The 21,126-nt window shown below is 40.0% G+C and overlaps 1 protein-coding gene across 11 annotated transcripts in view; it reads right to left on the bottom strand.

Annotated features, from left to right (window-relative positions):
- Positions 1 to 1,469: 1,469 nt before the first annotated feature.
- The window catches only part of LOC121294337 (C-myc promoter-binding protein-like), a 39,783-nt gene continuing 20,126 nt past the window's right edge, over positions 1,470 to 21,126 (bottom strand). For 2 of the 11 annotated variants that reach the window (XM_041217943.1, XM_041217945.1), the window contains 20 exons: positions 17,680 to 17,813; positions 17,047 to 17,182; positions 16,378 to 16,584; positions 15,987 to 16,115; positions 15,302 to 15,446; positions 14,748 to 14,879; positions 14,383 to 14,490; positions 13,568 to 13,687; positions 12,210 to 12,359; positions 10,892 to 11,976; positions 10,306 to 10,504; positions 9,117 to 9,223; positions 8,677 to 8,852; positions 8,353 to 8,511; positions 6,552 to 6,759; positions 5,591 to 5,845; positions 5,276 to 5,393; positions 4,340 to 4,502; positions 4,088 to 4,152; positions 1,470 to 3,831 (listed from right to left, as the gene is read on the bottom strand). In XM_041217943.1, the coding sequence (XP_041073877.1) occupies positions 3,695 to 3,831; positions 4,088 to 4,152; positions 4,340 to 4,502; positions 5,276 to 5,393; positions 5,591 to 5,845; positions 6,552 to 6,759; positions 8,353 to 8,511; positions 8,677 to 8,852; positions 9,117 to 9,223; positions 10,306 to 10,504; positions 10,892 to 11,976; positions 12,210 to 12,359; positions 13,568 to 13,687; positions 14,383 to 14,490; positions 14,748 to 14,879; positions 15,302 to 15,446; positions 15,987 to 16,115; positions 16,378 to 16,584; positions 17,047 to 17,182; positions 17,680 to 17,813 (3,933 nt within the window). In that variant the 3' untranslated portion in view covers positions 1,470 to 3,694. Of the gene's footprint in view, positions 3,832 to 4,087; positions 4,153 to 4,339; positions 4,503 to 5,275; positions 5,394 to 5,590; positions 5,846 to 6,551; positions 6,760 to 8,352; positions 8,512 to 8,676; positions 8,853 to 9,116; positions 9,224 to 10,305; positions 10,505 to 10,891; positions 11,977 to 12,209; positions 12,360 to 13,567; positions 13,688 to 14,382; positions 14,491 to 14,747; positions 14,880 to 15,301; positions 15,447 to 15,986; positions 16,116 to 16,377; positions 16,585 to 17,046; positions 17,183 to 17,679; positions 17,814 to 20,514; positions 20,575 to 21,126 lie in introns of all 11 variants that reach the window. The other 9 variants (XM_041217951.1, XM_041217954.1, XM_041217942.1 and 6 more) reach the window with 8 other exon arrangements.

The following is a 21,126-nucleotide window of genomic DNA, read 5'->3' as shown; positions in this document are numbered from 1 at the left end:
GAAGCATTTTTAACTGGCATCTGCGTGTTATTAAAATTTTCTCTAACTATATTGCTACAATAACTTACTCCGATGTTGTTTATTGCAAAAGCTAAGTCTAAATGTAATGAATCACATAAATAAATACAGCTTGTGTTCTGATATTTTCAAAGAAATTAATTTGGTCCTTCATTTTCTTTAATGAATCATGTGCACTGCTTTTCAATACAGGTAGTTTTATAACAGAAATATTATATATATATATATATATATATATATATATATATATATATATATATATATATATATATATATATTCTCAAAATAAGATTGGTAAAAGTTGTATTTATTTATGACATTTTTAAACAGTGCAATTAATCTGTTGATTCATGTCTGAAACATTTGCAAGAAAGAAAAAATGTCTATGGTATGAGTGATTTTATTTACAGAATTACAAAGTTGACCATGCAAATGCAGTCAAAATACATTTCATGACATTGTCTTGAAGGGTCATTGCTTTCTGTACAGTTCTGTAAACGGCAAAACACTGAAGGATTAAAAAAGGTACAATTTTGTATTTATTTCAGACAAAGAGCTCATGAAATTTACAATGACATAAGTACCTACATTGAAAAATTCAGGAGTGAGATATGTTTCTTTTTACAGTACATATTTGAGAACCACAAGACTTCAGTAACTGGGGTCTTATGTTTTAATACACATATTTAATATATATTCCACTTTGGGTAATTGGTCAAATGGGAATTAGCTATTATTATCAAATCATGTATGGGTGCAGAAGAGTGAAACACATCTGAATCACAGCACTTGTTCTGAGTCTCGGTGTTTCAAAGCAAGTGCAAGAAGAACTGGGTTTCGCATCAGATCTGCACTCTGCTGTGCTTCAGTGATGTGACCAGCGCTCATCTGACCTGCCTCTTAAGAGCAGCTCATCCTGCTGGTTTATACATGGAGCTAAGCATATTAAACCAGAACGCTTTCCCAGCATGCTTATCATCCTCTTTCTTAAGATCGCCTCTGCGGGTAATGTGCAATTTGAATGAAGCAATTAGAAAACAAAAAACAAAGAATCTAGAACTTTGAAGAAATGTGGGTTTGGCTACACTGTGTTAGAGACTCCTTCCACACCTGACTGTACCCAAATAAATCTATTTTGTTAACACTAATATACATACATTTTATGTTGGGCAGTACATTCATATTTTTAAAGGGTCTTTACTAATGCCAACCTGAATTCTGAAAGATCCTCAATGCAGCATCTTCTGCAATTTTACACTTCAAATTGATTAATAATAAACACACATCTTAAATAAACCACTAATAAACACACAGTAAGGTTGGATTCAGTACAACCAGTACTGTGAAATGGCAATGCATAATGTTTCAAAAAACAGAATGAAACTATTTTTTATTTTTTTTACTGTTTTTATTTAATGTGATATCCCCTGTATTTCACTGTATTTAATGTACTGTGCATTGTTCCTCACTTCCAGCGCTTTGTGATAGTGGTCCACTATGAAAGGCGCGATATAAAACAAATACTGATTGACCTAACAGCATTTACAAAGCATACATAAGAACCCTGTAAAAATCAACTTAAGGATTCAAAGTATTGCTGTATTATTATGACCCATACCACCATTAGCCCACATATTCAATACTTGTACCTTTTACCTTTTTAAGCAACAAAAACCTTGACATACCGTTTTTGGTTTTCTAAAGTATGAACTGAAAACCGAGGATAATATTAAAGTCATCTGGCCGTTTTGGCATTCGGAGATGCTACTAAAACAAATCATTGTGTATCATGACAAACCAATGCTTATACAATGTTTCGGAACAACCAATGTAATTGAGAGGTCTATTAAAATGTGCGATGGATTAGTAAGCAGCGGGCATCTCTAGAGCAGGGGAACTGAACTCTGAAGTCTGAGAAAGGATTTACAAGAATGTCGACTCTCCTCAGTTTGCCCAATCTAATGAGCTACAAGAGCAAGGGCACTGCTGTAGTATCATGCACTTTTGATGTTCCTGTGTTTGATTACTGGCAGTGACAAAAGCATCACTGGATTAACTGTACCATTTCTAAACCCTGGGAGCTCCAGCAGTAACCACGCGACATACTGGAACACATTAAGTATTGCACTGCATACATGTGTACCCGTTTCAAGCATACTGTTAGACTACAGTGTACACGAATGCCTCAAATATAGTACCAGGACTTTAACGTTTAAAAGCATTGAGTTTACCTCGAATATTTTTATAACTCACTAGGTAAATCCCTGCTAAAAAGTCTGTACAATTTTAATAAAACAAATTAGAAACGTACATTTGTGCTGCCACTGATCAGCGAGCGGGTCCAAGCAGAATGAAAAAGTGACTATTCTGTGCTGGAACAGGAGCTGCTTGTAGTAGATTTGCATTTAACAAACTGCAGCAACTACCAGCCTTCAAGGTGGTTAGCACTGGTACTTGCTGTCTGTAACATGCATACATCCAGCCATGGCTAAAGGATTTGCATCAGCCTCTAGAATGAATCATTTTGCTTCACAAAGTCGAATGAAACCTGCTGAATAATGTTACTTTAACATATTGAATTACACACCGCTTTGCAGTTTTCCCCATATACTTAATGAAAAACTGACACAAATTGAAAAAAGTGAGATTTCGAAATGTCTGTACTACTGTTATCATTTTGTAGTTTCCTTGATTAAATGATGTTAAATAAAATATCAAAATGATGTTCACACGTTTTTTTTTTGTTTTTTTTTGTTTTTTTAATTACGTCTCAATCCTAAAATTCTAGGTGATGCAAAACTTTTGTCAGTAGCTGTACATCATGGACAAAAACATCTCATCGTGGCCAATTCAAGTTTCTTCAAAATCTATCAAAGACAGCCTTCTGCCAATCAGTCGTCAGAAAGGAAGTCATCATAACCTGTACTTGCATTTTGTTAAACAGCTTCCTGTAGCAAACATTAACACAAACGTAATAAAATCTGAACAAGCGGCTTCCAAGATTTACTCACTATGACCTATGTGCATAACACCTACCAAGGAATGACCGTACCAAGTTTCAACACAATTCGATAAGCTTTAATAAAAATGGAAGTATGACGTAAGTGCGTATATACCTGCGTACCCAAGGACCTGCTACTAAATCCACACCCCCTATATTATAAATGTATAGGAGCTGATCAGCGATAACATAAACTACAAGCAAAACGTTTTGAAATAAATAATGTCGGTTATATAAATAGTTGAGTAATTAGGTACAATATTGCAATTATGATATCGCTATATAGTACAAATGCTCATTTATAAAAAGGCTCTAATGTAGTATATACAGTTGCATTGTTTTCAACACACTTTTTGTGATGTTGTTTAAAGGACATTCAGTTCCAATACTGTACATTTAAGAAAAGCAAACAGCACATGTAACAGGCTGAAACAGCATCTGAATGCTGTGCGTTTCACACTGTACTGCCAGTGTCAGAAACGTGAAATGGTAAGCTTCACTTTTGACCTAACGCTGTATATTATTTTGACAGTATTTTAAGAGTTGCGTCTAGCTGTTCTTGCATTGTTGTTTTTTCTTGACTTGCACACAGGAAGTCAGCTTTAAACATCTGCCTGATGACGCTGGGCTGCGTTTCTGTCTGTACAGCGCGGCCTCGTGTGGTGGGGGTGGTTTTTACAGATACGGTTCTCCGAAGGTCTTACGGCACTCCATGACTCCAGTACTGGGAGGACGATCACAGTTATGTGTAAACTTCACCTGGCTGGGAGTCAGACGATCATAGGCCATCTTGTACTCTCGATCAAATGCATCTGTTTAATTAAAAACACAACAATATGTTCACCAAAAAACTAAGCACACCAACACCTGGAATCTGGAGCACAATGCAAGCCAATATGGCCAAACTGGTAAGTTTTTGGTCTCTTCTTTATTTTGAAGGTTAAAATTGTAAAGCAATGCAGGTGAAGTTTGAGGTACTGTACCATTCTGATTTTGTCGGTGATAATCTGGTGCAGTCTGACTTTATTACAGCTAGCTAGTAAATAACTGAATTGAACAACGTCTTACCAATATCAATGTTGTCTTTTCCAAGGGCAACCAGAGAAAGGAACAGGATTTCTCTGTATAAGCTTCTAAAAAACGGAAGAAAGATGACAAGCAACAGCTGCAATTATAATGTTTTTGAATAGCATAGAAATAGCACACATGTAACAATAAAACAATAAAGAAGCGAAGGTACTTCTAACAGTAAACACAGACAGCTTTATTTGTTTAACACGCTGGCAGTCACAGGCTTGTTTTGTTAAACCCGATTCTTACCTCTGTCTTTTCATGCCCAGTTGTTTGCCCAGAATCTCTAAGATTTGACTCATGGGCCGATAGACGTCGTTCATCTGAATGCTCTTCACCACGCTCTGCAAGAACTCTTCACTGAAGGGCTCCTCTCCCTTTTGAACAGCGTCTACCATGGGGTATTTCACACCTGCGCAGGACAAGGGTACACACTGTTACCTTTACCATATTTAACACACGAAGCACCACATTCATTTTTCTTTGAAATACTCTGAACACAAGCTGTATTTATGTCATTTGACACATTCTAAAACAATATTCCTTCACAGAAAAAATGTAAATCCTTCGTGCTGTGTTGTTAGACTAATCAGAACTCAACACATAGCTGCTTATTTTATATTGAAGTATCATAAAAGCATCTGAAGGGCTATATTTGCAGTTAACAAAATTAAAGTTACAGTCAACATTTTAATAAGACATAGATGCCAAATGAGGACAATGGCACTTAATGGGTGAAACACCTAAATCAAAAAGAACAACAAAGTGAAACATTCTGCAAACAAGAATGTTGAGAGCTGAAAAGGAGAAGAAAAATGTGGCGAAGTGCAACTCGAGTAACACGTCAGCAGCTGTGACACACAAGAGAAGAGCACAAATAAGGTACCATCTAAAGAAAATACAATAAATAAATAAATAAAAAAAACTAATATAAAACACACAGTCTCCAAGCATTACAGGCAAATGCACAGTCACTGATGAACGATGTCATTCAGCTAATAAGTAAAATTCAATGTCACTCACTCCCAAACAATAAAGTGCAATCTAGACCTGTAAAACAGAGAACAGAGTTCTGTCAGTACCCCGGTGGTCTAAAGGTTATTAATGGTGCCTGATAAAAATTCAACAGTATGATAAGCAAGGATGCACGACACCTTTCACAAAACAGACCAGAGCAGCACTTACTGTGTGTGTTCCACAGGATATAGAATGGCTGTCCTGGATCCTGGTGTAGTTTAAGATTGTCCCACAGAATCTGGATTAAAACATGTTTGCTATCTTCTGACAACCAGTTTCGAGGAACCTGGTTGAAACAAATAAATACAATAAAAATAATAAGTTATAATACAATTATTATAATAGAGCCATATGAATAAATGAACAGTCCTATTGCATAACATAATTCGTAATGGAATTGTGCATAATTCATATCAGGGACATGCTTCTATAAGACTCTTCTTTGTTACAAGTCATACAGTTATACATGAGCAATCCTCCTACCTTTGACCCTCTGTTGCAATGATCAGAGGACAGTATTAAGCCTGGCAAATTGCTGGGCAGATCAAGTCGTCTGAAATACCACACCAGATTCCAGAACACAATGGGATGATGGTCCACGAAGTCTGCCACCGTTATCACATGATCCCCTTCGTTTTCCAGTAAGCTTTCCAGTTCCTTCCACAGTACGAGAGGACTGAGATAGGGAACCGTGACCGGGTCTGGGTTGTGTAGCCTCCATTCAAAGCTCAGAAGGTCCTGAAATAGATTAGAAAAAGAGGAAGCACAGTATTGCACTGCTCACTGTTCCAACGACAGTAAACTCTTTGGAAGTACAACCAGCGTTAGTGAAAGTGCAAACACAGCGTAGTACATCCTGAAATCTGTCCATCCAAAGCTGGCGATCGCAGGAGAAAGAAGGGAACAAAGGCTCCAATCTGGGAACTGCCATATAATATACACTAGCTTATAATATTTATTCATTAGTTAGTATTAGTATTGTGTAATTAACGTAATTCATAATAATATTTAGCCATCGAGTAACCAGTTAGCATCCTATTCATTTCATGATTTTCTAGTCATTGCTCTTTGCCTACAGCACAGTATGTTTACCATTTAGTAGGCTTAACCTTAACTTCCACAGAACCAGGGTTAGTTTTTAAAATCAATCCCAATTTCAATTCCAGTGCCTTCATATTTAGAGACATAATTGTTCAAATCCTTTCACTGAACTCTATCTCATTGACTAACAGTAGCATCAATTTTAGTAATCTGTTGCCACTGTGAGAAGCTCATTTTAACAAAATACTGCTCATTAATTTTGATCAGTGATGTGTTGGGAATTGGAACTGAAATTGAAAAACAGGAACGGACCCCAACCCTACACAGAACAGACTCCCCTGCATATGAGGTGAACAAATAGAGCTGACCAGAGGAATGGAGGGGAGAAATGAAATTCTCTTACTGCAACATCACTGAACCTGGAGGGCAGGCTCCCTGTGGGTACACTGTGGGTGTTTCTTCGGTGGGCATCGTCCTCCTCCAGTGGACAGAAGGTGGTGGCGCTCCGAGCCATGGGGTGCCCCGCACAGCCTGAATCACTGACACCCCACTTCCTCTCCGAGGGAATCTCTATGGGCTTAGCAGGGGCGCACCCACAGCAAGCGCGTCTACTGACAAACAAAACAAACACAATGAGGGATGCTTCTGTGCTATGAATATTCACATTCACATTAATATATATATATATATATATATATATATATATATATATATATATATATATATATATATATATATATATATATGGCTAATCAAGCTCATAGTAAAACCTGGAATGGGTGAAACTACTATGCAATAGTATTAGAGTAATGTCAACGAAAATTTTTATTATATTATATTAATAATAAGAAGAAGAAGAAGAAAGAAGAAGAAGAGAAGAAGAAGAAGAAGAAGAAGAAGAAGAAGAAGAAGAAGAAGAAGAAGAAGAACACACAAGTAGACATTTGGTGCTTTTGTGATAGAAACAAAACCAGCCCCAAGCAGAATGGTGTTTTTGTAAGCATAAAGTAAAATGCAGAGGAGATACAAGCTTGATGAAAAACAGCAGCTACTTTTTATCTTTAGCTCTGTGTTTGAAATACAGTACATAATAGTGGTACGAAAATGGATTTTAAAACTTGGTAAGCACTCCTTTTATTTCTAGAACTACATTTAACGTATTCATCTCAACACGTACATTATTCCTGATCCCTTTGGTCATTAGCCCTGTTCCCACATTGTTCTGGATTAAAAATGATATGAATGAACGAGTGTGAATGATTTCAGCTGCAATCATGCCAGGTGCCAGTGAGACAGCCGCGGTTTGAAGAGACCTGTTTTAAAATGCAGATTCTACTGCAAGCGGTTCTGGATTGTAATTCTACCAAGGCCACATCAAAGCAATCAGACTCTAATTAGAGAAGGCATTAATGGATTTCTCTCCTGGAAACTTGGGTTCGGAAGGAAGGATAAATACATAAATAAATAAAATAAACCTCTGAAGCTTTTCAGCCATGCTTTGAATCTAATTAGTCAATCAATGGTAGTGATTAAAAAACAAAAAAGCTGGGTTTCTCAACAACAGAAACAAAACATGAGAAGTGAACCTGACAACAAGTGAGCAAACTGTAATCTTTTACTTGAAATTCATTAGCAGTTCACAGATGGGCTTGAGAAGCTAGAGCTATCAATATTCTACAGTATGGTTCTAACTGGGCTTTCCACATGGCTACAGCAACCTGCTCAATAATTGATCATTCAATTAACTATCCTAGCCTTAAACTCACGGTGCTAAATTGCTGCTGCGGTCAATTATCTTGCTGAGAATGACCATTACTGCCCAATTACTGGTAAACACTAATCTTGAAGATGAGTCGAGGACAACAAACTCTGCCACAGAGCTCGAGCTCATAAGCGGACAGACTCAATCAGACACGTTCAGAAAATAATAAACGAGTACGATGCATCAAAGAAAAAGGATTCTGAAAGCCAGTCCTATAATGGCGGTGCTACATACCCCAACTCTGGAAGTGATGTCGGGGGGGAGGGGCGGCCATTCGATGGACTGTTTCTGGGCGGGCCCAGGACAGCTTTGGTATAATAATCTGGTGTAAGGGCGTGGTAAAAGGGTAATCCCCTAAGTGATGAATTGAAGGGTCCCTGTCTAACAGACAGCACCACTCACAGCAGTACCCTGGAACTGCTTTTCAGGGGAGATGTTTTACCTGTCGGGATCTGGGCATTCCTGTACTGTGATTTTAGGAGACATGGCCATGTCTGAGTCAGCAGGGGAGATGACAGAATTCCTGATCTCCATGTTAGGAGCCGTACAGCAGGCTGTGGACGCGCCTTCCTCCACAGATGGGCCGTACTTCAAAAAGTACCTGTTTTAAAAAAATAAGCAACAGTTGAAGAATTTCCAAAAGACACATTTACAGTTCAGGTCAAACTTCTATGCAAGTGGCCATGCTGTCAAAAGCCACTAGTATGCAGTAAAGGCCTGCAGTTACACGTATAGCGTGAATCTGAATGCTGTGTGGGGCTTGTACCTGCCGGGACCTCGGAGGTCACGGATCTCAATGTTGAGGAAGGGCAGGAAGGGACTCCCGCAGAAGGGACAGGTGGTGTTGAGGTTTGAGTCGTCTGCAGTCCATCCCGCCATGATCTCCTCGTCATAGACCAGACAGTCGCAGGTCTTACAGCGCGAGCAGCTTGAAATGAGGACCTGAAACATTCAAGATGCAAACAATCTTTAAACCACCAAATGTTACCAAAACAACCATGGATGCAAATAAGATTCCTTCTGCGTAGCAGATTTACCCATTCCAGGTTTTACTACGAGCTTGATTAGCCACAGCGTGTAAGGATCAAGCTTGGGTGTGTCTTATTAAAAACCCATAGTAAAACCAGGAATGGATCAAACCGCTATGCAGTGGGAGTCTTATTTCCATCCACTATCAAAACTAAAAATATCTACTAAGCATCTTACCTCCATGGCGTAATTTTGAAATATACTGGTGTTGCTGGTGTAACGAGACGAATCCAGTTCCGACTTGTCAGGCAATGGGAAGCTGGATCCTGTGGTCAGTACACTACCTGCACAATGAAAAATCAGTGACCATGGTTAGTATTACTTTAACATGAAGATTACCCTTCACTTACTGGAACTCATTGTGTCTACAAAAGACTGTTGTTGGACAATGTAGCGATTTATTTATTTTTTGGTCAGGGATATTATTCGATTGGCCTGTTTTCACTTCTCTGATAAAGTCTTTTTTTCACAAGCACCACTTTAACCAGCAAACCTTGAAACCCTTTACAATCATAACATGCTTCAGCAGCTGTAGCGTGTTGCTAAACGAAGACGATGGAGCTCTTATGAAAGAGACAAAAACAAGGCCTTTGATTGTGGCACTCCAAGATCAGAAATTGACAGAGTCCATGCAGAACCTGCTCTGAAAAGCAAATCTGAAACATTAATGCACACATTTATATTCATATATTCATTTATATTATGTTCATATTGTCTATTCAGCAGTCAGACATACTGTAATTATTGTGCCATTATACAAATTGGTTAATTACTGCAGAGATGGAAATAAGACTCCTATTGCATAGCAGTTTCACCCATTCCAGGTTTTACTATGAGCTTGATTAGCCACAGTGTAGAGGTAACAAGCTGTGTTCAGATGCGTTCTATTAAACTCAAACTCAAACCAGCAATGAATCAAACTGCTATGCAATGGGAGTCTTATTTCCATCAACGTTACTGTAATTGGTAACGACTGAGTAAATCTCAATTGATTATGCACAGTGCTCTGTTGTTACTTCATGATTTGATCATTCACAAATTAAGTTAATTCACTATTAAAACCTGTTGACAGCAAGTTGTAAACATACCGTACTGTGTAAGGACCCTTCACTAATGCAATCCTTTCAGCATTTCACAAACCTTTCATATACTTTGATGTGCAAGTCAGACAGCAGTAGTGCTAGAAACATAGTGCTTAGAGTGCATAAGCCTATTTGTAGGCTTTTTGCATCTATCAATACAATACAATACCACACAGTTTAGTTTTTTTTACATATTGCCCTTAACACCATGGCATCCCAGAGATTTTATATCCCCTTAAAATAATCCATGATTTCAGGGTGCACGGCAATACGAGGGTCCTTACCCGTGTGATGTGGCTGCTTTGAAGCGCTGTCGTGAGATGTCTGGCTCTGTCCCATCCCCTTGGTCACATACGCAATGTTGTTTCCTTGAGGGGACGCTGCCCCTTCATATTCACTGTAGACATCGTCATCCATCAATGAAGAGGACTCAGGATCTATCAACCCACCAGACGATATGCTAGATCTGTCGTAATTCAGATCCTATTCAGTAAGATAGAAGACCATACAAGAATAAATTAAATACTGCAGTACATGTTTTTCAGTGCTTTATATATGCAGATTATATATACACTAGATTTTAAAACGTATTCAATAAAGAAATGTTTATATCTGAAAATTAGAACTGAACAAAGAATGGTAAAAGCAACATTTAGGTTTTCAATTATGGGCATACTGCCATCTGCTGGTGAGTTACATGTGTAGGACTAGATTTTTTAAAATGTTGTACTACTGGACAAATAACAGAGATTTGACATGAACTGTCCAGCCAGTTTGTTTTCTGAATCACAAAACGTGCACCACCACCACCGTACTGTTTTTATAATGTTACTATCATTTCCAAGAAGAAGTTGATTAAAAAGAAAGTACCTTAGAAGATGTGGAGTAGGTAGCAAATTTGGAATACCATTTGCTGGCTTTTTCTGCTACTCCTTTCCCAGCTGAAAACATGCTGCTCTTGAGCACATCAAAGGTGGGTGTTAGTAAGGTGTCCAGATTAAAAGACGACGGGGACATCAGCGCCACAGCTCCCTCGGGGTCTGGAGGCAGCTCCCTCTGCGGGCTGTTTGATGAGAAGGAGGGAGACGACCACAGCCTGTCTCTTAGCTTGCTGTCTGTCCTGGCGTGATAGGTCCTGGAGCGTGGAAGCCCCATAGCTCTGGGGGAACTTGGGGGAAGGCTGGATCTCCTGGAATTCTTTTCCTCCACAGAGGGGCCCTGGATACAGGTGGGGTCATCGTTCGTCGAACCCTGCAGGTCCACGCTGGGGGCGCGGCTGACCAGGGGGCTGCTCATGTTGTTCATGTACATTTCAATCTCCTCTGCCAGCTCTCTCCGTGCGGAGGGGGTGGAGAGGCTCCTCACTTCCTCCTCCTCCTCAATCTGCTGCTCTGTCTGGGCTGCGAACAGGGAGAGAGGGTCGAAGCCTGTCTCGACCGGCCTGGCTGTAAAGCTGCTGCTGCTGCTGGACCTCTCCACCCTGCGTGGCTTCCGAGCCGCTGCTTTCACAGACTTCCCAGCGCTGGCCAGCTCGTCGTCAAGGTCCTCTAGGTTGAAGATGCCGGGTGAGTCTATTTTATCAGCTTCGAAAGCCGCGTCTTCGTCACTGGAGTCCTTCTCCGGGCTGTCTCGCTTTATAGTTTTTGACCTGTGGGTGCCGTTTCCAATGTCCAGAGTGTTCGGTCTCATGGTCTTCTGGAAAGTGTTTGCAAGGATCTTGATGTCGGCTCCCAGTTTCTCAGCCATCTTCCTGGTGTCAGTCTCCACACCCCCCCCTTTGTTCATCTGCAGCCCCAGGATTGTGTCTCCGCTGAGGTTGCGGTTCCGGTCTCCCCAGCTCATCGGCTCCTTCACACTCCCTTCCACGGCACTCTTGTGTCTCTTCCGAAGGCTGTTGTTTTGAACATAGCCAATCTCCTCTAAACAGGTGGTGAACATAAGTCCTGCAACATGATCTAAAGAAGGGAAAGAGATAAGAGCAACACAGATTTGAGTTCTTCAGGAACATCTCCACAGTTCTATTAAAAACCATTCCAAAATCAAAATAATGTCTGTGCATGTAAAGAATGATCAAAAGAAAAAAAATAAGGACTTTTATACTTTATGGCAACAGACTGTCTTTAGATGCATAAGGTCAGTCAATGAGTGAGCAAACTGCAAATAGAGGAAAATAAAACAAAGTGCTGACCATTGCTTGTGTCGCCGGACTCGCTGACTGCCTCAAAGGGGCAGCTGACACGGACGATTCCCCCGGTAGGGTTAAATCCACAGGCTGCTTCTTGACAATCAAACTGAGGCACAGAGTCCCCACTCCCCTTTACACTCTCGCTTTCTGAAACTGGTGAGAAAAAAAACAGAGAAGGGTCTGTAATAAATATACAAGCAATCCCTGCAGCACCACACCTGGTTATACAGGACTCTCACCCAGCAAAGCAATATCAGACTCATTCACTACAGCAAAGCAATATCAGACTCATTGACTACAGCAAAGCAATATCAGACTCATTGACTACAGCAAAGCAATATCAGACTCATTCACTACAGCAAAGCAATATCAGACTCATTCACTACAGCAAAGCAATATCGGCTTCATTGACTACAGCAAAGCAATATCAGCTTCATTGACTACAGCAAAGTAATATCAGACTCATTCACTACAGCAAAGCAATATCAGACTCATTCACTACAGCAAAGCAATATCAGACTCATTCACTACAGCAAAGCAATATCAGATACATTCACTACAGCAAAGCAATATCAGACACATTGACTACAGCAAAGCAATATCAGACTCATTCACTACAGCAAAGCAATATCAGACTCATTCACTACAGCAAAGCAATATCAGCTTCACTGACTACAGCAAAGCAATATCAGACTCATTCACTACAGCAAAGCAATATCAGACTCATTCACTACAGCAAAGCAATATCAGCTTCATTCACTACAGCAAAGCAATATCAGATACATTCACTACAGTAAAGGCAGCTTCGAAGTCCTTTTTCAAAGTTTGCTCACATTTTAACAGTAATTTAGATATCTTGTCTGTGCTTGTCATTTTGTCCTCTATTTTTGAACAGTAAAGAGTTTTCCTTTTAGGGAAAAAAAAAAATGCCCCAGCTCTTAGGAAATCCAGCCCTTCATGTTAGTAGAGGAGCATTTTGATTGTGATACAGAAAAAACAAAACCTGCTTGGCTTCATAACAAAACATTAAATAACAACACACCAGCAGGTGGCACTACTGTCGAGGATTGTCAGTTCAGTGATTTGGGTGATGATGCAAGACTTCCCCATTTTCAATTTTAAACTGCATTACCTGACAGACTGCACTGGCATTTCAATTGGAGAGAATATTCCGAATAGATTTATAAGAAAGCCAAGCAGATGAGGCCACGATGGCACTAGTCCAGCAGATGAAGTCATGAAGGCATTAGCCGAAACGACTGTCTTTATACTGTAATTGGGACTTTAATTATCTAGGACCTCACACGATTTACAATTAAATAAAACCAAGCCCTGCATTTTAATTTTATAGAGCTACATACGCGAGCTGGAGTCGCTCTCCTTCTTGTCCTCCTTCTCCACTGGACCATCTTGAGTGGCAGCGTCCCCACGCCTCACCTCCTCCTTCGACAGAGAGTTGTACCCGAGGTCAGACTGACCACCTGATCACCACACGCACACAAACACACAAACAGATCAGACGTTACTACGATGAAGAAGAAACCAGCAGTGAACTCTCTTATACATTATGTGCTCATGATGCTACACTCGACTGGCAGCACAGAATTGTATGCCATTACTACTCCCTCAGCCATGTTACCCGCTGCAATCTGAAAGCATCTGGAGTCAGAAAGCAGGAGGATGGCTGGTACTCACACGGCAGCCCTGAATATTTGTAAATACGTTAGTCAGCTCCACATCTGAAACATGAGCTCATACTCGCAGCTGAGATGACGAAAGTGAAGCCAGCTGGGGTTGCCTGGTAACCAATTGCTTGATCTAAATAGTAAGAGTATTTTCTTTCATCTTGTGCAGTACATGGAGTACTGATTTCAAACTCCTACTTTGCACTCCTGTTTTTCAGAACCAATCCATTAGCACAGAGCTGCTTCCAGTCCCTATCACTGAAATTACCAGGTAAAAGAAAATACTCTAAGATTTATTTCAATGTCATCTCATATCCATTACACACTACATGGATGCTAAAGTTTTTAACATCCTTGATTTAGACCAAAATACAAAGATCGTGATTTTCAGGCTATACAATGTGTAATACAAACAGCATTAACAGATGCACAGATACACGAAAAAGAAAGAGATAGGAAAAAGTAATGAACAAGTAAAATGAGACAGTTACCTTGAAGGACACTAGGGTGTCTGATTTCAGAACTAATCCACTGTGTGGGGTATGGAATTTTCTCCATGTGGTACATGTGCTCTACTAGACTGCCATACCCACAGCTAGCTGCATGCAAGAGGGCAAACACAAAACAGACATACAGGACGGGACAAGGAGGGGGCGACAGGGAGAAACAAAGTAAAAGGAAAGAGGGTCAGAATACAAGGGAGGGGGCATAAAAAAGGGAATGTTTGCATTACACAATAAGGAAAGGCAAAAATTAAGTTTTGGGAAGAGCGTGAAGCAATGAGAGAAGGGAAGAAGAGAAATTTCAGAATGACGAGTGCTGGTGACAGTTTGAATAGTCTGGTATAAAAGAATACCTGTGCTAGATCTATCATCAGTAGAATCTACTTTGATTAAATCAGTGCTGAACGAAGCCTGTTCCGCTGTGTTAATGTCGTTAGAGCTATCCAAGCTGCCGTGACTAACAGCATCCAAGTCACTGCCATCTGCTTGAAGATAACAACAGGTTAACAATGAAAGGATATGGTCCAAAAACTTATTTGATCGACTTCAATTTAACTTAGGAGGTGCTGCCTCACGAAACGAGCATGTTTGAGCTATTCACTGCTTTTTTGTGTGTGTGTGTGTGTGTGTGGGGAGAGAGGGATTACAATAAAATAAAAAATCCCTGTCTGTTAACAAAGTCGGATCAGTCTATTAAAATCTTGTCAGGTGCCACACAGCCTTCCCAGTGTTGGCATGCAGTATAAATAAACAGGCTGTCAAAGCAGGTTGATTTTCTTATTAAGCTGATATAAGATACAAGGCAAAATGGCAACATGTTTCACAATCTTATTCATTCCGAAACTTCACACAGACAACCGAAGGCTGCAGCAGAACAGAAATACTTCACCCAAGCAGGGCTGAATACCTGAGACAGGGGTCTGGGGGGGGTGTGACGGGGGTTTCTTCAAGGCTCTTCTGAACTGCACAACTCCTAGAAGGACATTTCTCAGTTTCATCCAGAGAAAGTAGCCGCCCCTAGTGCTGGAAGGCCAGGTGCTTTCTAAAACAGCCTAGGGAAGGAAAGAACCAACAAACACGTGAATAGATGAAAAGTGAGAGGACAGATCTTCAGTCCACTCATTATTCCGAGACAGATGCAGCCCCCTCACCCATTTATTCTTATGCACGCTGGCTTTCTATTACACTAAATTAAATTCCCCGCCAACCACATGAATAGCCCCCTAAGTGTTCCCTGTGAAAGACCGATCATGAAGTTGCTCCCTAAGGGTTTTATACAGAGCGATACATGTTATTTGTAGACAGTTATATGATCAATCAATATTTGTCGAGTTGACTTCAAACTGACACGACTGTCGGTCATAATATTACTAGCAGCCGGATATGTGATACACAGTAGCACACAACAAGATTACTAGCATATTATTTACACCCAGAAACCTGACAGTTCCTCTAATAACAAGACCTAGGGGTACAATAGGATTTGTATTTCTTTTGTTAGATTTTTTAATGGAAAATCCCAAAGTGATCCCAAATGTCTGCTTAACGTTTATGGAACTACTGAACCTACAGCTTATTGGCCAATGCCATACCTTGTTATAATAGCCATATGTAATAGCATTGGGGTGAACTCCAGCCTTCTTCATTTCAAAAAGAACCCGAACTGCTAAAACTGGCTGACCATACTGTCCACACAACTGCATCAGAACACGGTAACACACCTATAAAAACAAACCAGGGGCATTCATTTTACAAGAAATATGCACAATTCACCACATTAAACTGAATACATGACAGGCTACTTTGCAATGTTTTGGAGCATTTTGAACTGGCATCTGCCTGGTACTCCAATTTTGTAAACTGCAAAATTTAAAGTCTAAATGCAATGTATCAAATCACAGAAATACAGCTTGTGTTCTGATTTCTTTCAAAGAAATGAATTTGGTACTTTGTGGGTTAATTTTGAGAGGCTCCTGTACGTACCTCGTCAGGAGGCTCAAGTTTCTTGACTTGCATTTTTCTCAACACATCGTATGCCGTTCTCAGAGCCCTGATCTTCGAATGACACACTTTGACGTACGCAGGCAGACAGATGAACCACAAGCCATAGCAATGCCGCAAGAGACACTTGGACCACATCTGTGGTATGGAGGAGTACTTTTTTGCAATTTTGTGGGCTGACTTGATTTCCTGAAAAAAAAAAATGATTTACCGGTTACTCAGATGTTAATAAGTCTTCTCCTAAAACATAACAAAAACATCTGGCAGGATATTTCTGTGAAGACACACAAAAACAAAGTCGTTTCCAATTCTTTGCAGGACGATATAATCTTAATACAGCTCTTTGAGAAACAGTTAACAAGGGAAGATATTTTAGTATTTGTCAGCTGCGGAACCAGTATACTGTGTTATTTATTATTCACTGTTTCCAGCATTAAAACATCTGGAACAAAAAAGCAGGAACAAAAAAAAGCTATTACAATGCCAATTGCGGGTTGATCAAAGGAGGCTGCGATGTGGCATCTTATAAATCAAGGATTTAAAGATAAAAGTAATTTAAAAACATCAAAGTTCAAACGTTTTATTGTATCCTTGTCAATTCCTTGTGTAATATCTTCACAACCTACAGCCTGAGAGGAGGCTGATCAGTACCTGTTTAGTCCTCCTGAACATGGGTGCAGGGCTAGTGGGAGAGCTCTGCTTCGAGGTCAGTCTGGTAGCCGGGGTCTTCAGCAAACCATCCGGACGATCAAACAGCTCCAGGATCAGCACTGGAAAGCCATTGTAGCTAAAAACAGCGAATCTCACATGTTAACAAAACCTTGAATCACTTTCTTCACATCATTCTCATTGCATCTTCGCATACAGTGAAACCTTTTTTAATCTCCAGTACAGACCCAACATAAAGACATGCATGTGGCCTCAATTGTGTCACTGTGTTCCACGTGGCTTGTTCTGAGTCACCTTTGTTCTGTTCTGCACTAAAACTGAGCACACTACAGCATGCGTGACTTTATTCCAAGGACTCAGGTATCCCAGGCTGCGCCTTGAGATCTACACACAGTTTTCTAACCATCCAATTGGTTTAACAGAAGACTATGTACATTTTCCAGCTATGCACCTAAACTTGAATTCCACTCTGGTCTTTCTCACTAAAACACACTGCACGGTTTGGATGACATTTAGCAAGTTTCTAACCAGACGTTTGAGATGTCTGCTGTACAGCACCTGGCTCTATGAAGTGTAAGTGTATTGCATGGTGTGGACAGCTGCTGGCAGGGATACCTGTACTGCAGAGGGTGCTCCTCTCCGTCAGGCAGCGCAGGCAGCTCAGGGGGGGTGATGAACACGGTGTGCTCACTGCGCTGGGACTCATCCAGCTCAATCAGACGCATCTCCTCCAGCTTGTCCAGGTCCACCTATAGCAGAAAGCAGACGAGATTGCCAATCAGCACAGATTTTACTGTTGTTTGTTTCTACTTTCTTTTTGTTATTGTTTTATATACCGAAATGGCTTTTTAATTCAAAATGATATAAAGAAGGGTTTTGAAGAGAGTGGTTCTGGAGTTTAAAAATAAGTCCTGTTTTGATTTACCACTTACTGATCCATCAGGAATTTTAAAACATTTCAGAATCGTCCAAATGAGCAGACCCTCCACATCTCCTGCTTACGTAACCCTGATGTTCAAGACAGGTTTGCATGCTGTGTTCGAATACCTTTAGACAGAACAGCAGACTGCAGCAAATCCCTGTCTGAAGCTGAACCACTAATCCACTAGACGTGGGCAACTGTTTCACGTGCCTTGTGCTAAATGGGAGGATTATCCTATTAACCAGCTTGTAAGCAGTGAGAACATCTGGAAAAGGTACCAAGTATTACAGAGAAGATGTTTGATTTTCATATGAAAGATACAAGGCTGTACCTCTCAATATTTAGCTACTTAACCAGAAAGCAGGGAACGTGTTTATTTTATATAAAAGGTCTAATATTATGTGGTTTAATCATATTCCTACATGATAGCGAAAACCCTTCTGTAGTATTTCGTTTTCAGAAGAGGAACAGAGCTGAACATCAGCAACACCAGCGACACTAAACCTCTTTTTCAAATCGGGGCGAGTTAAAGAACTTGCTGCTATAAACTATTTAATACAGCCCAGGAGAACCTCTAATAAAATCCAACCAGATAATGGTGCCGAGACTTGGCAATGGCATGCTAAACATCTCATTAAGTAACAAGGGCCCATTAACAGCCTGCAATGCCATTCATCTATGAGGCAATTATGTTTGATTGCAACACAGTTGTGATTACTGTTACCGGAAAGTGACCAATTATTTTCTGTGCATCATCACCATAATAATAATATAGAACAAATCTGAACTGTTGTAAGACGTCAGCCAATATGCATAATGTATGACAAAAACAAGTTCGGGATTTTGAACATTACACTTACACAGCAGAGGATTATATTGTTCAAGTCATCCCCTACGCACTAATCCCTTTGAACAGCAGGTGGCCTAGTTTTACAGCCGGTCTGACCCGCCAGCTACGCGACAGTGAATCTGACAGTGCGATCATGTATTAGATAGCACCAGTCTTTGTGCAGCAGATGACCAGGGAGCTCTTTCACTGTTTCTATATCCCATAGGGCTTCATGCTGCATGCACAAAAGAAGCAGAGAGACTTTATTCACAGTACATCGATAGCTTTATGTCTTTATCTTCTAGGTCAGGGAAAAAGGTTGCTTATATCATTAACATTCTCTGAGCAGTTCTTGTAAATACAGGCAATGCACGCGCATGTGTTAAAGAGCGATCTGGCTCAGTTAATATTGGCTGATTCTTGTTTTATTTCTATAACCCTGTTATATACAGCACAATTGACAAGACAAAACCTTTGCTCAGCCTCAGAGAATACAAAAACAATTCAGCCCCCATAAGTCCTGGTAATCCTGTTTTCCAGATCAAAGCAAATAAAGAATTGTAATAGTATAGAAAGGAATCTTGCTGTAAAATCACTCTCTTTACTTTGCTGCATCAAGTACAGATTCATTCTTAATGTACCAGTCATGTACAGGGTTGCCTTTTACCACAGACCAGTCACATTCTTGTTAGTGGCTATTACAGGCCAGTGAAGCAGTCCTACAAATCACTTGGTATGAAGGAACTGGGTCACTGACCCACATTTTTTAAACAGCGCTCAAGTGTAAATCACACACTGCCATTTAGAACCCTTTAACTCACAAGTTCACATTTCTGATGGGTCGTGAGATGCTTTGTATCCCTTTCATGGTGGAACTGCACCAGCAATATACAATAGGAATTGAATCTAGTCTGCTCTGTGGAAGATAATTAGCTGTGCATGAAAAGGGCTCAAAAAATCTGATACCTTGACATTCAAGCTACAGAATGATTTTTCACTAAGAAAAACTAAAATACAGAAATGCTGTGTCATTGTAGAACTGGGATTTTCGTTAAGCTAGTTAAAAGGAAATATTCAAAAACAATGTAGAAGTCACCAAATTATATACACATACATACAGTGTTCACCCGTTATAACACGCCTCGTTATAGCGTGGAATCGGTTATAACACAGTAGGGTCGTGGCTCCCATTTGCTCCACAATGCCATTACAGCAACCCTTTTACACTCACTATAAGGAGGAACACAAATAGCACGGTCTTGTAACTATGGCTCCCTACTATAGCGTTATAAAGGGTGAGCATTGTGTATATATTTTGTACATTTTCCAGGCATGTCTGATACACCTTGATCAACACAATAGAAAATCACTGATGCTCTAAGCCGCAGGGGTTGTATTAATTGAAGCGTGTTTGTGCTATTAATTGCATCGGAAAGCAATGCATTTACTGGGATGTCAAAACTTTCCAGACAGACGTTTCCTGCTCCTTTAATAGCCATTCATCCACAGCCTTATTCTGCTGTGTGTGCAGCATTATTGTATCACAGCCTGCACATGCTCCCCCAGAAAACTGGTTCAAGGGCCTGATATTTATAGACAGCAGTGGTGACCGGTCTCTCTCACTGAAATTGTTCTGAATGATGAAATGGAAAACCCATCAACCATCGTCACATGCAAGTCCAGTCATTAATGCACTTACTGTAGTTACCCTTCGAAGCCCCATGTTTGATGAATGTGATCTACAGTGTTGGTAGTAATTCTGTGTATGAGAAACTTAGTGAACTTGTTAACACATAGAAAAGTGAGCTTGAATCTAAATGATATACTTTGTCTAAAATCTAAAAGTGATACTTTGCAACAAGTGAAGTCGCCAATAAATAAATAAATAAATAAATAATAATATCATACTACTAATTTAACAATAGACGCTGCCCAGGGAAGCTGGGCAAGTGTATGTGTGTATATATATATATATATATATATATATATATATATACACACACACACACACACACACACACACACACACACACACACACAATTGAGTTAGAACTGATTTAATAAATCCTCCTGCGTAATATTGCAGCTGGTCCCATATACTAGAATCTGCATCACTGGCTGCATTAGGCAAGTAAACTATAAGAAGATCCCAGGTATAAACAAGCGTACAAAAACAGATTTGCACTTTCCTTAACACTAAGGCCCATTCTTTTATTTTGAATGAGGGTTACAAATAATTTAGTTCACAGACAGACAAATCGAAATGTGCAAGCAGTTCCAAGCTCTGCTTACAATGGTAGGTAATTAATGC

This window comes from Polyodon spathula, chromosome 19, assembly GCF_017654505.1.
Source record: "Polyodon spathula isolate WHYD16114869_AA chromosome 19, ASM1765450v1, whole genome shotgun sequence".
NCBI lineage: Eukaryota > Metazoa > Chordata > Actinopteri > Acipenseriformes > Polyodontidae > Polyodon > Polyodon spathula.
Note: the sequence above shows the minus strand (reverse complement) of the source record. Positions and strands in the feature narration are given on the sequence as shown.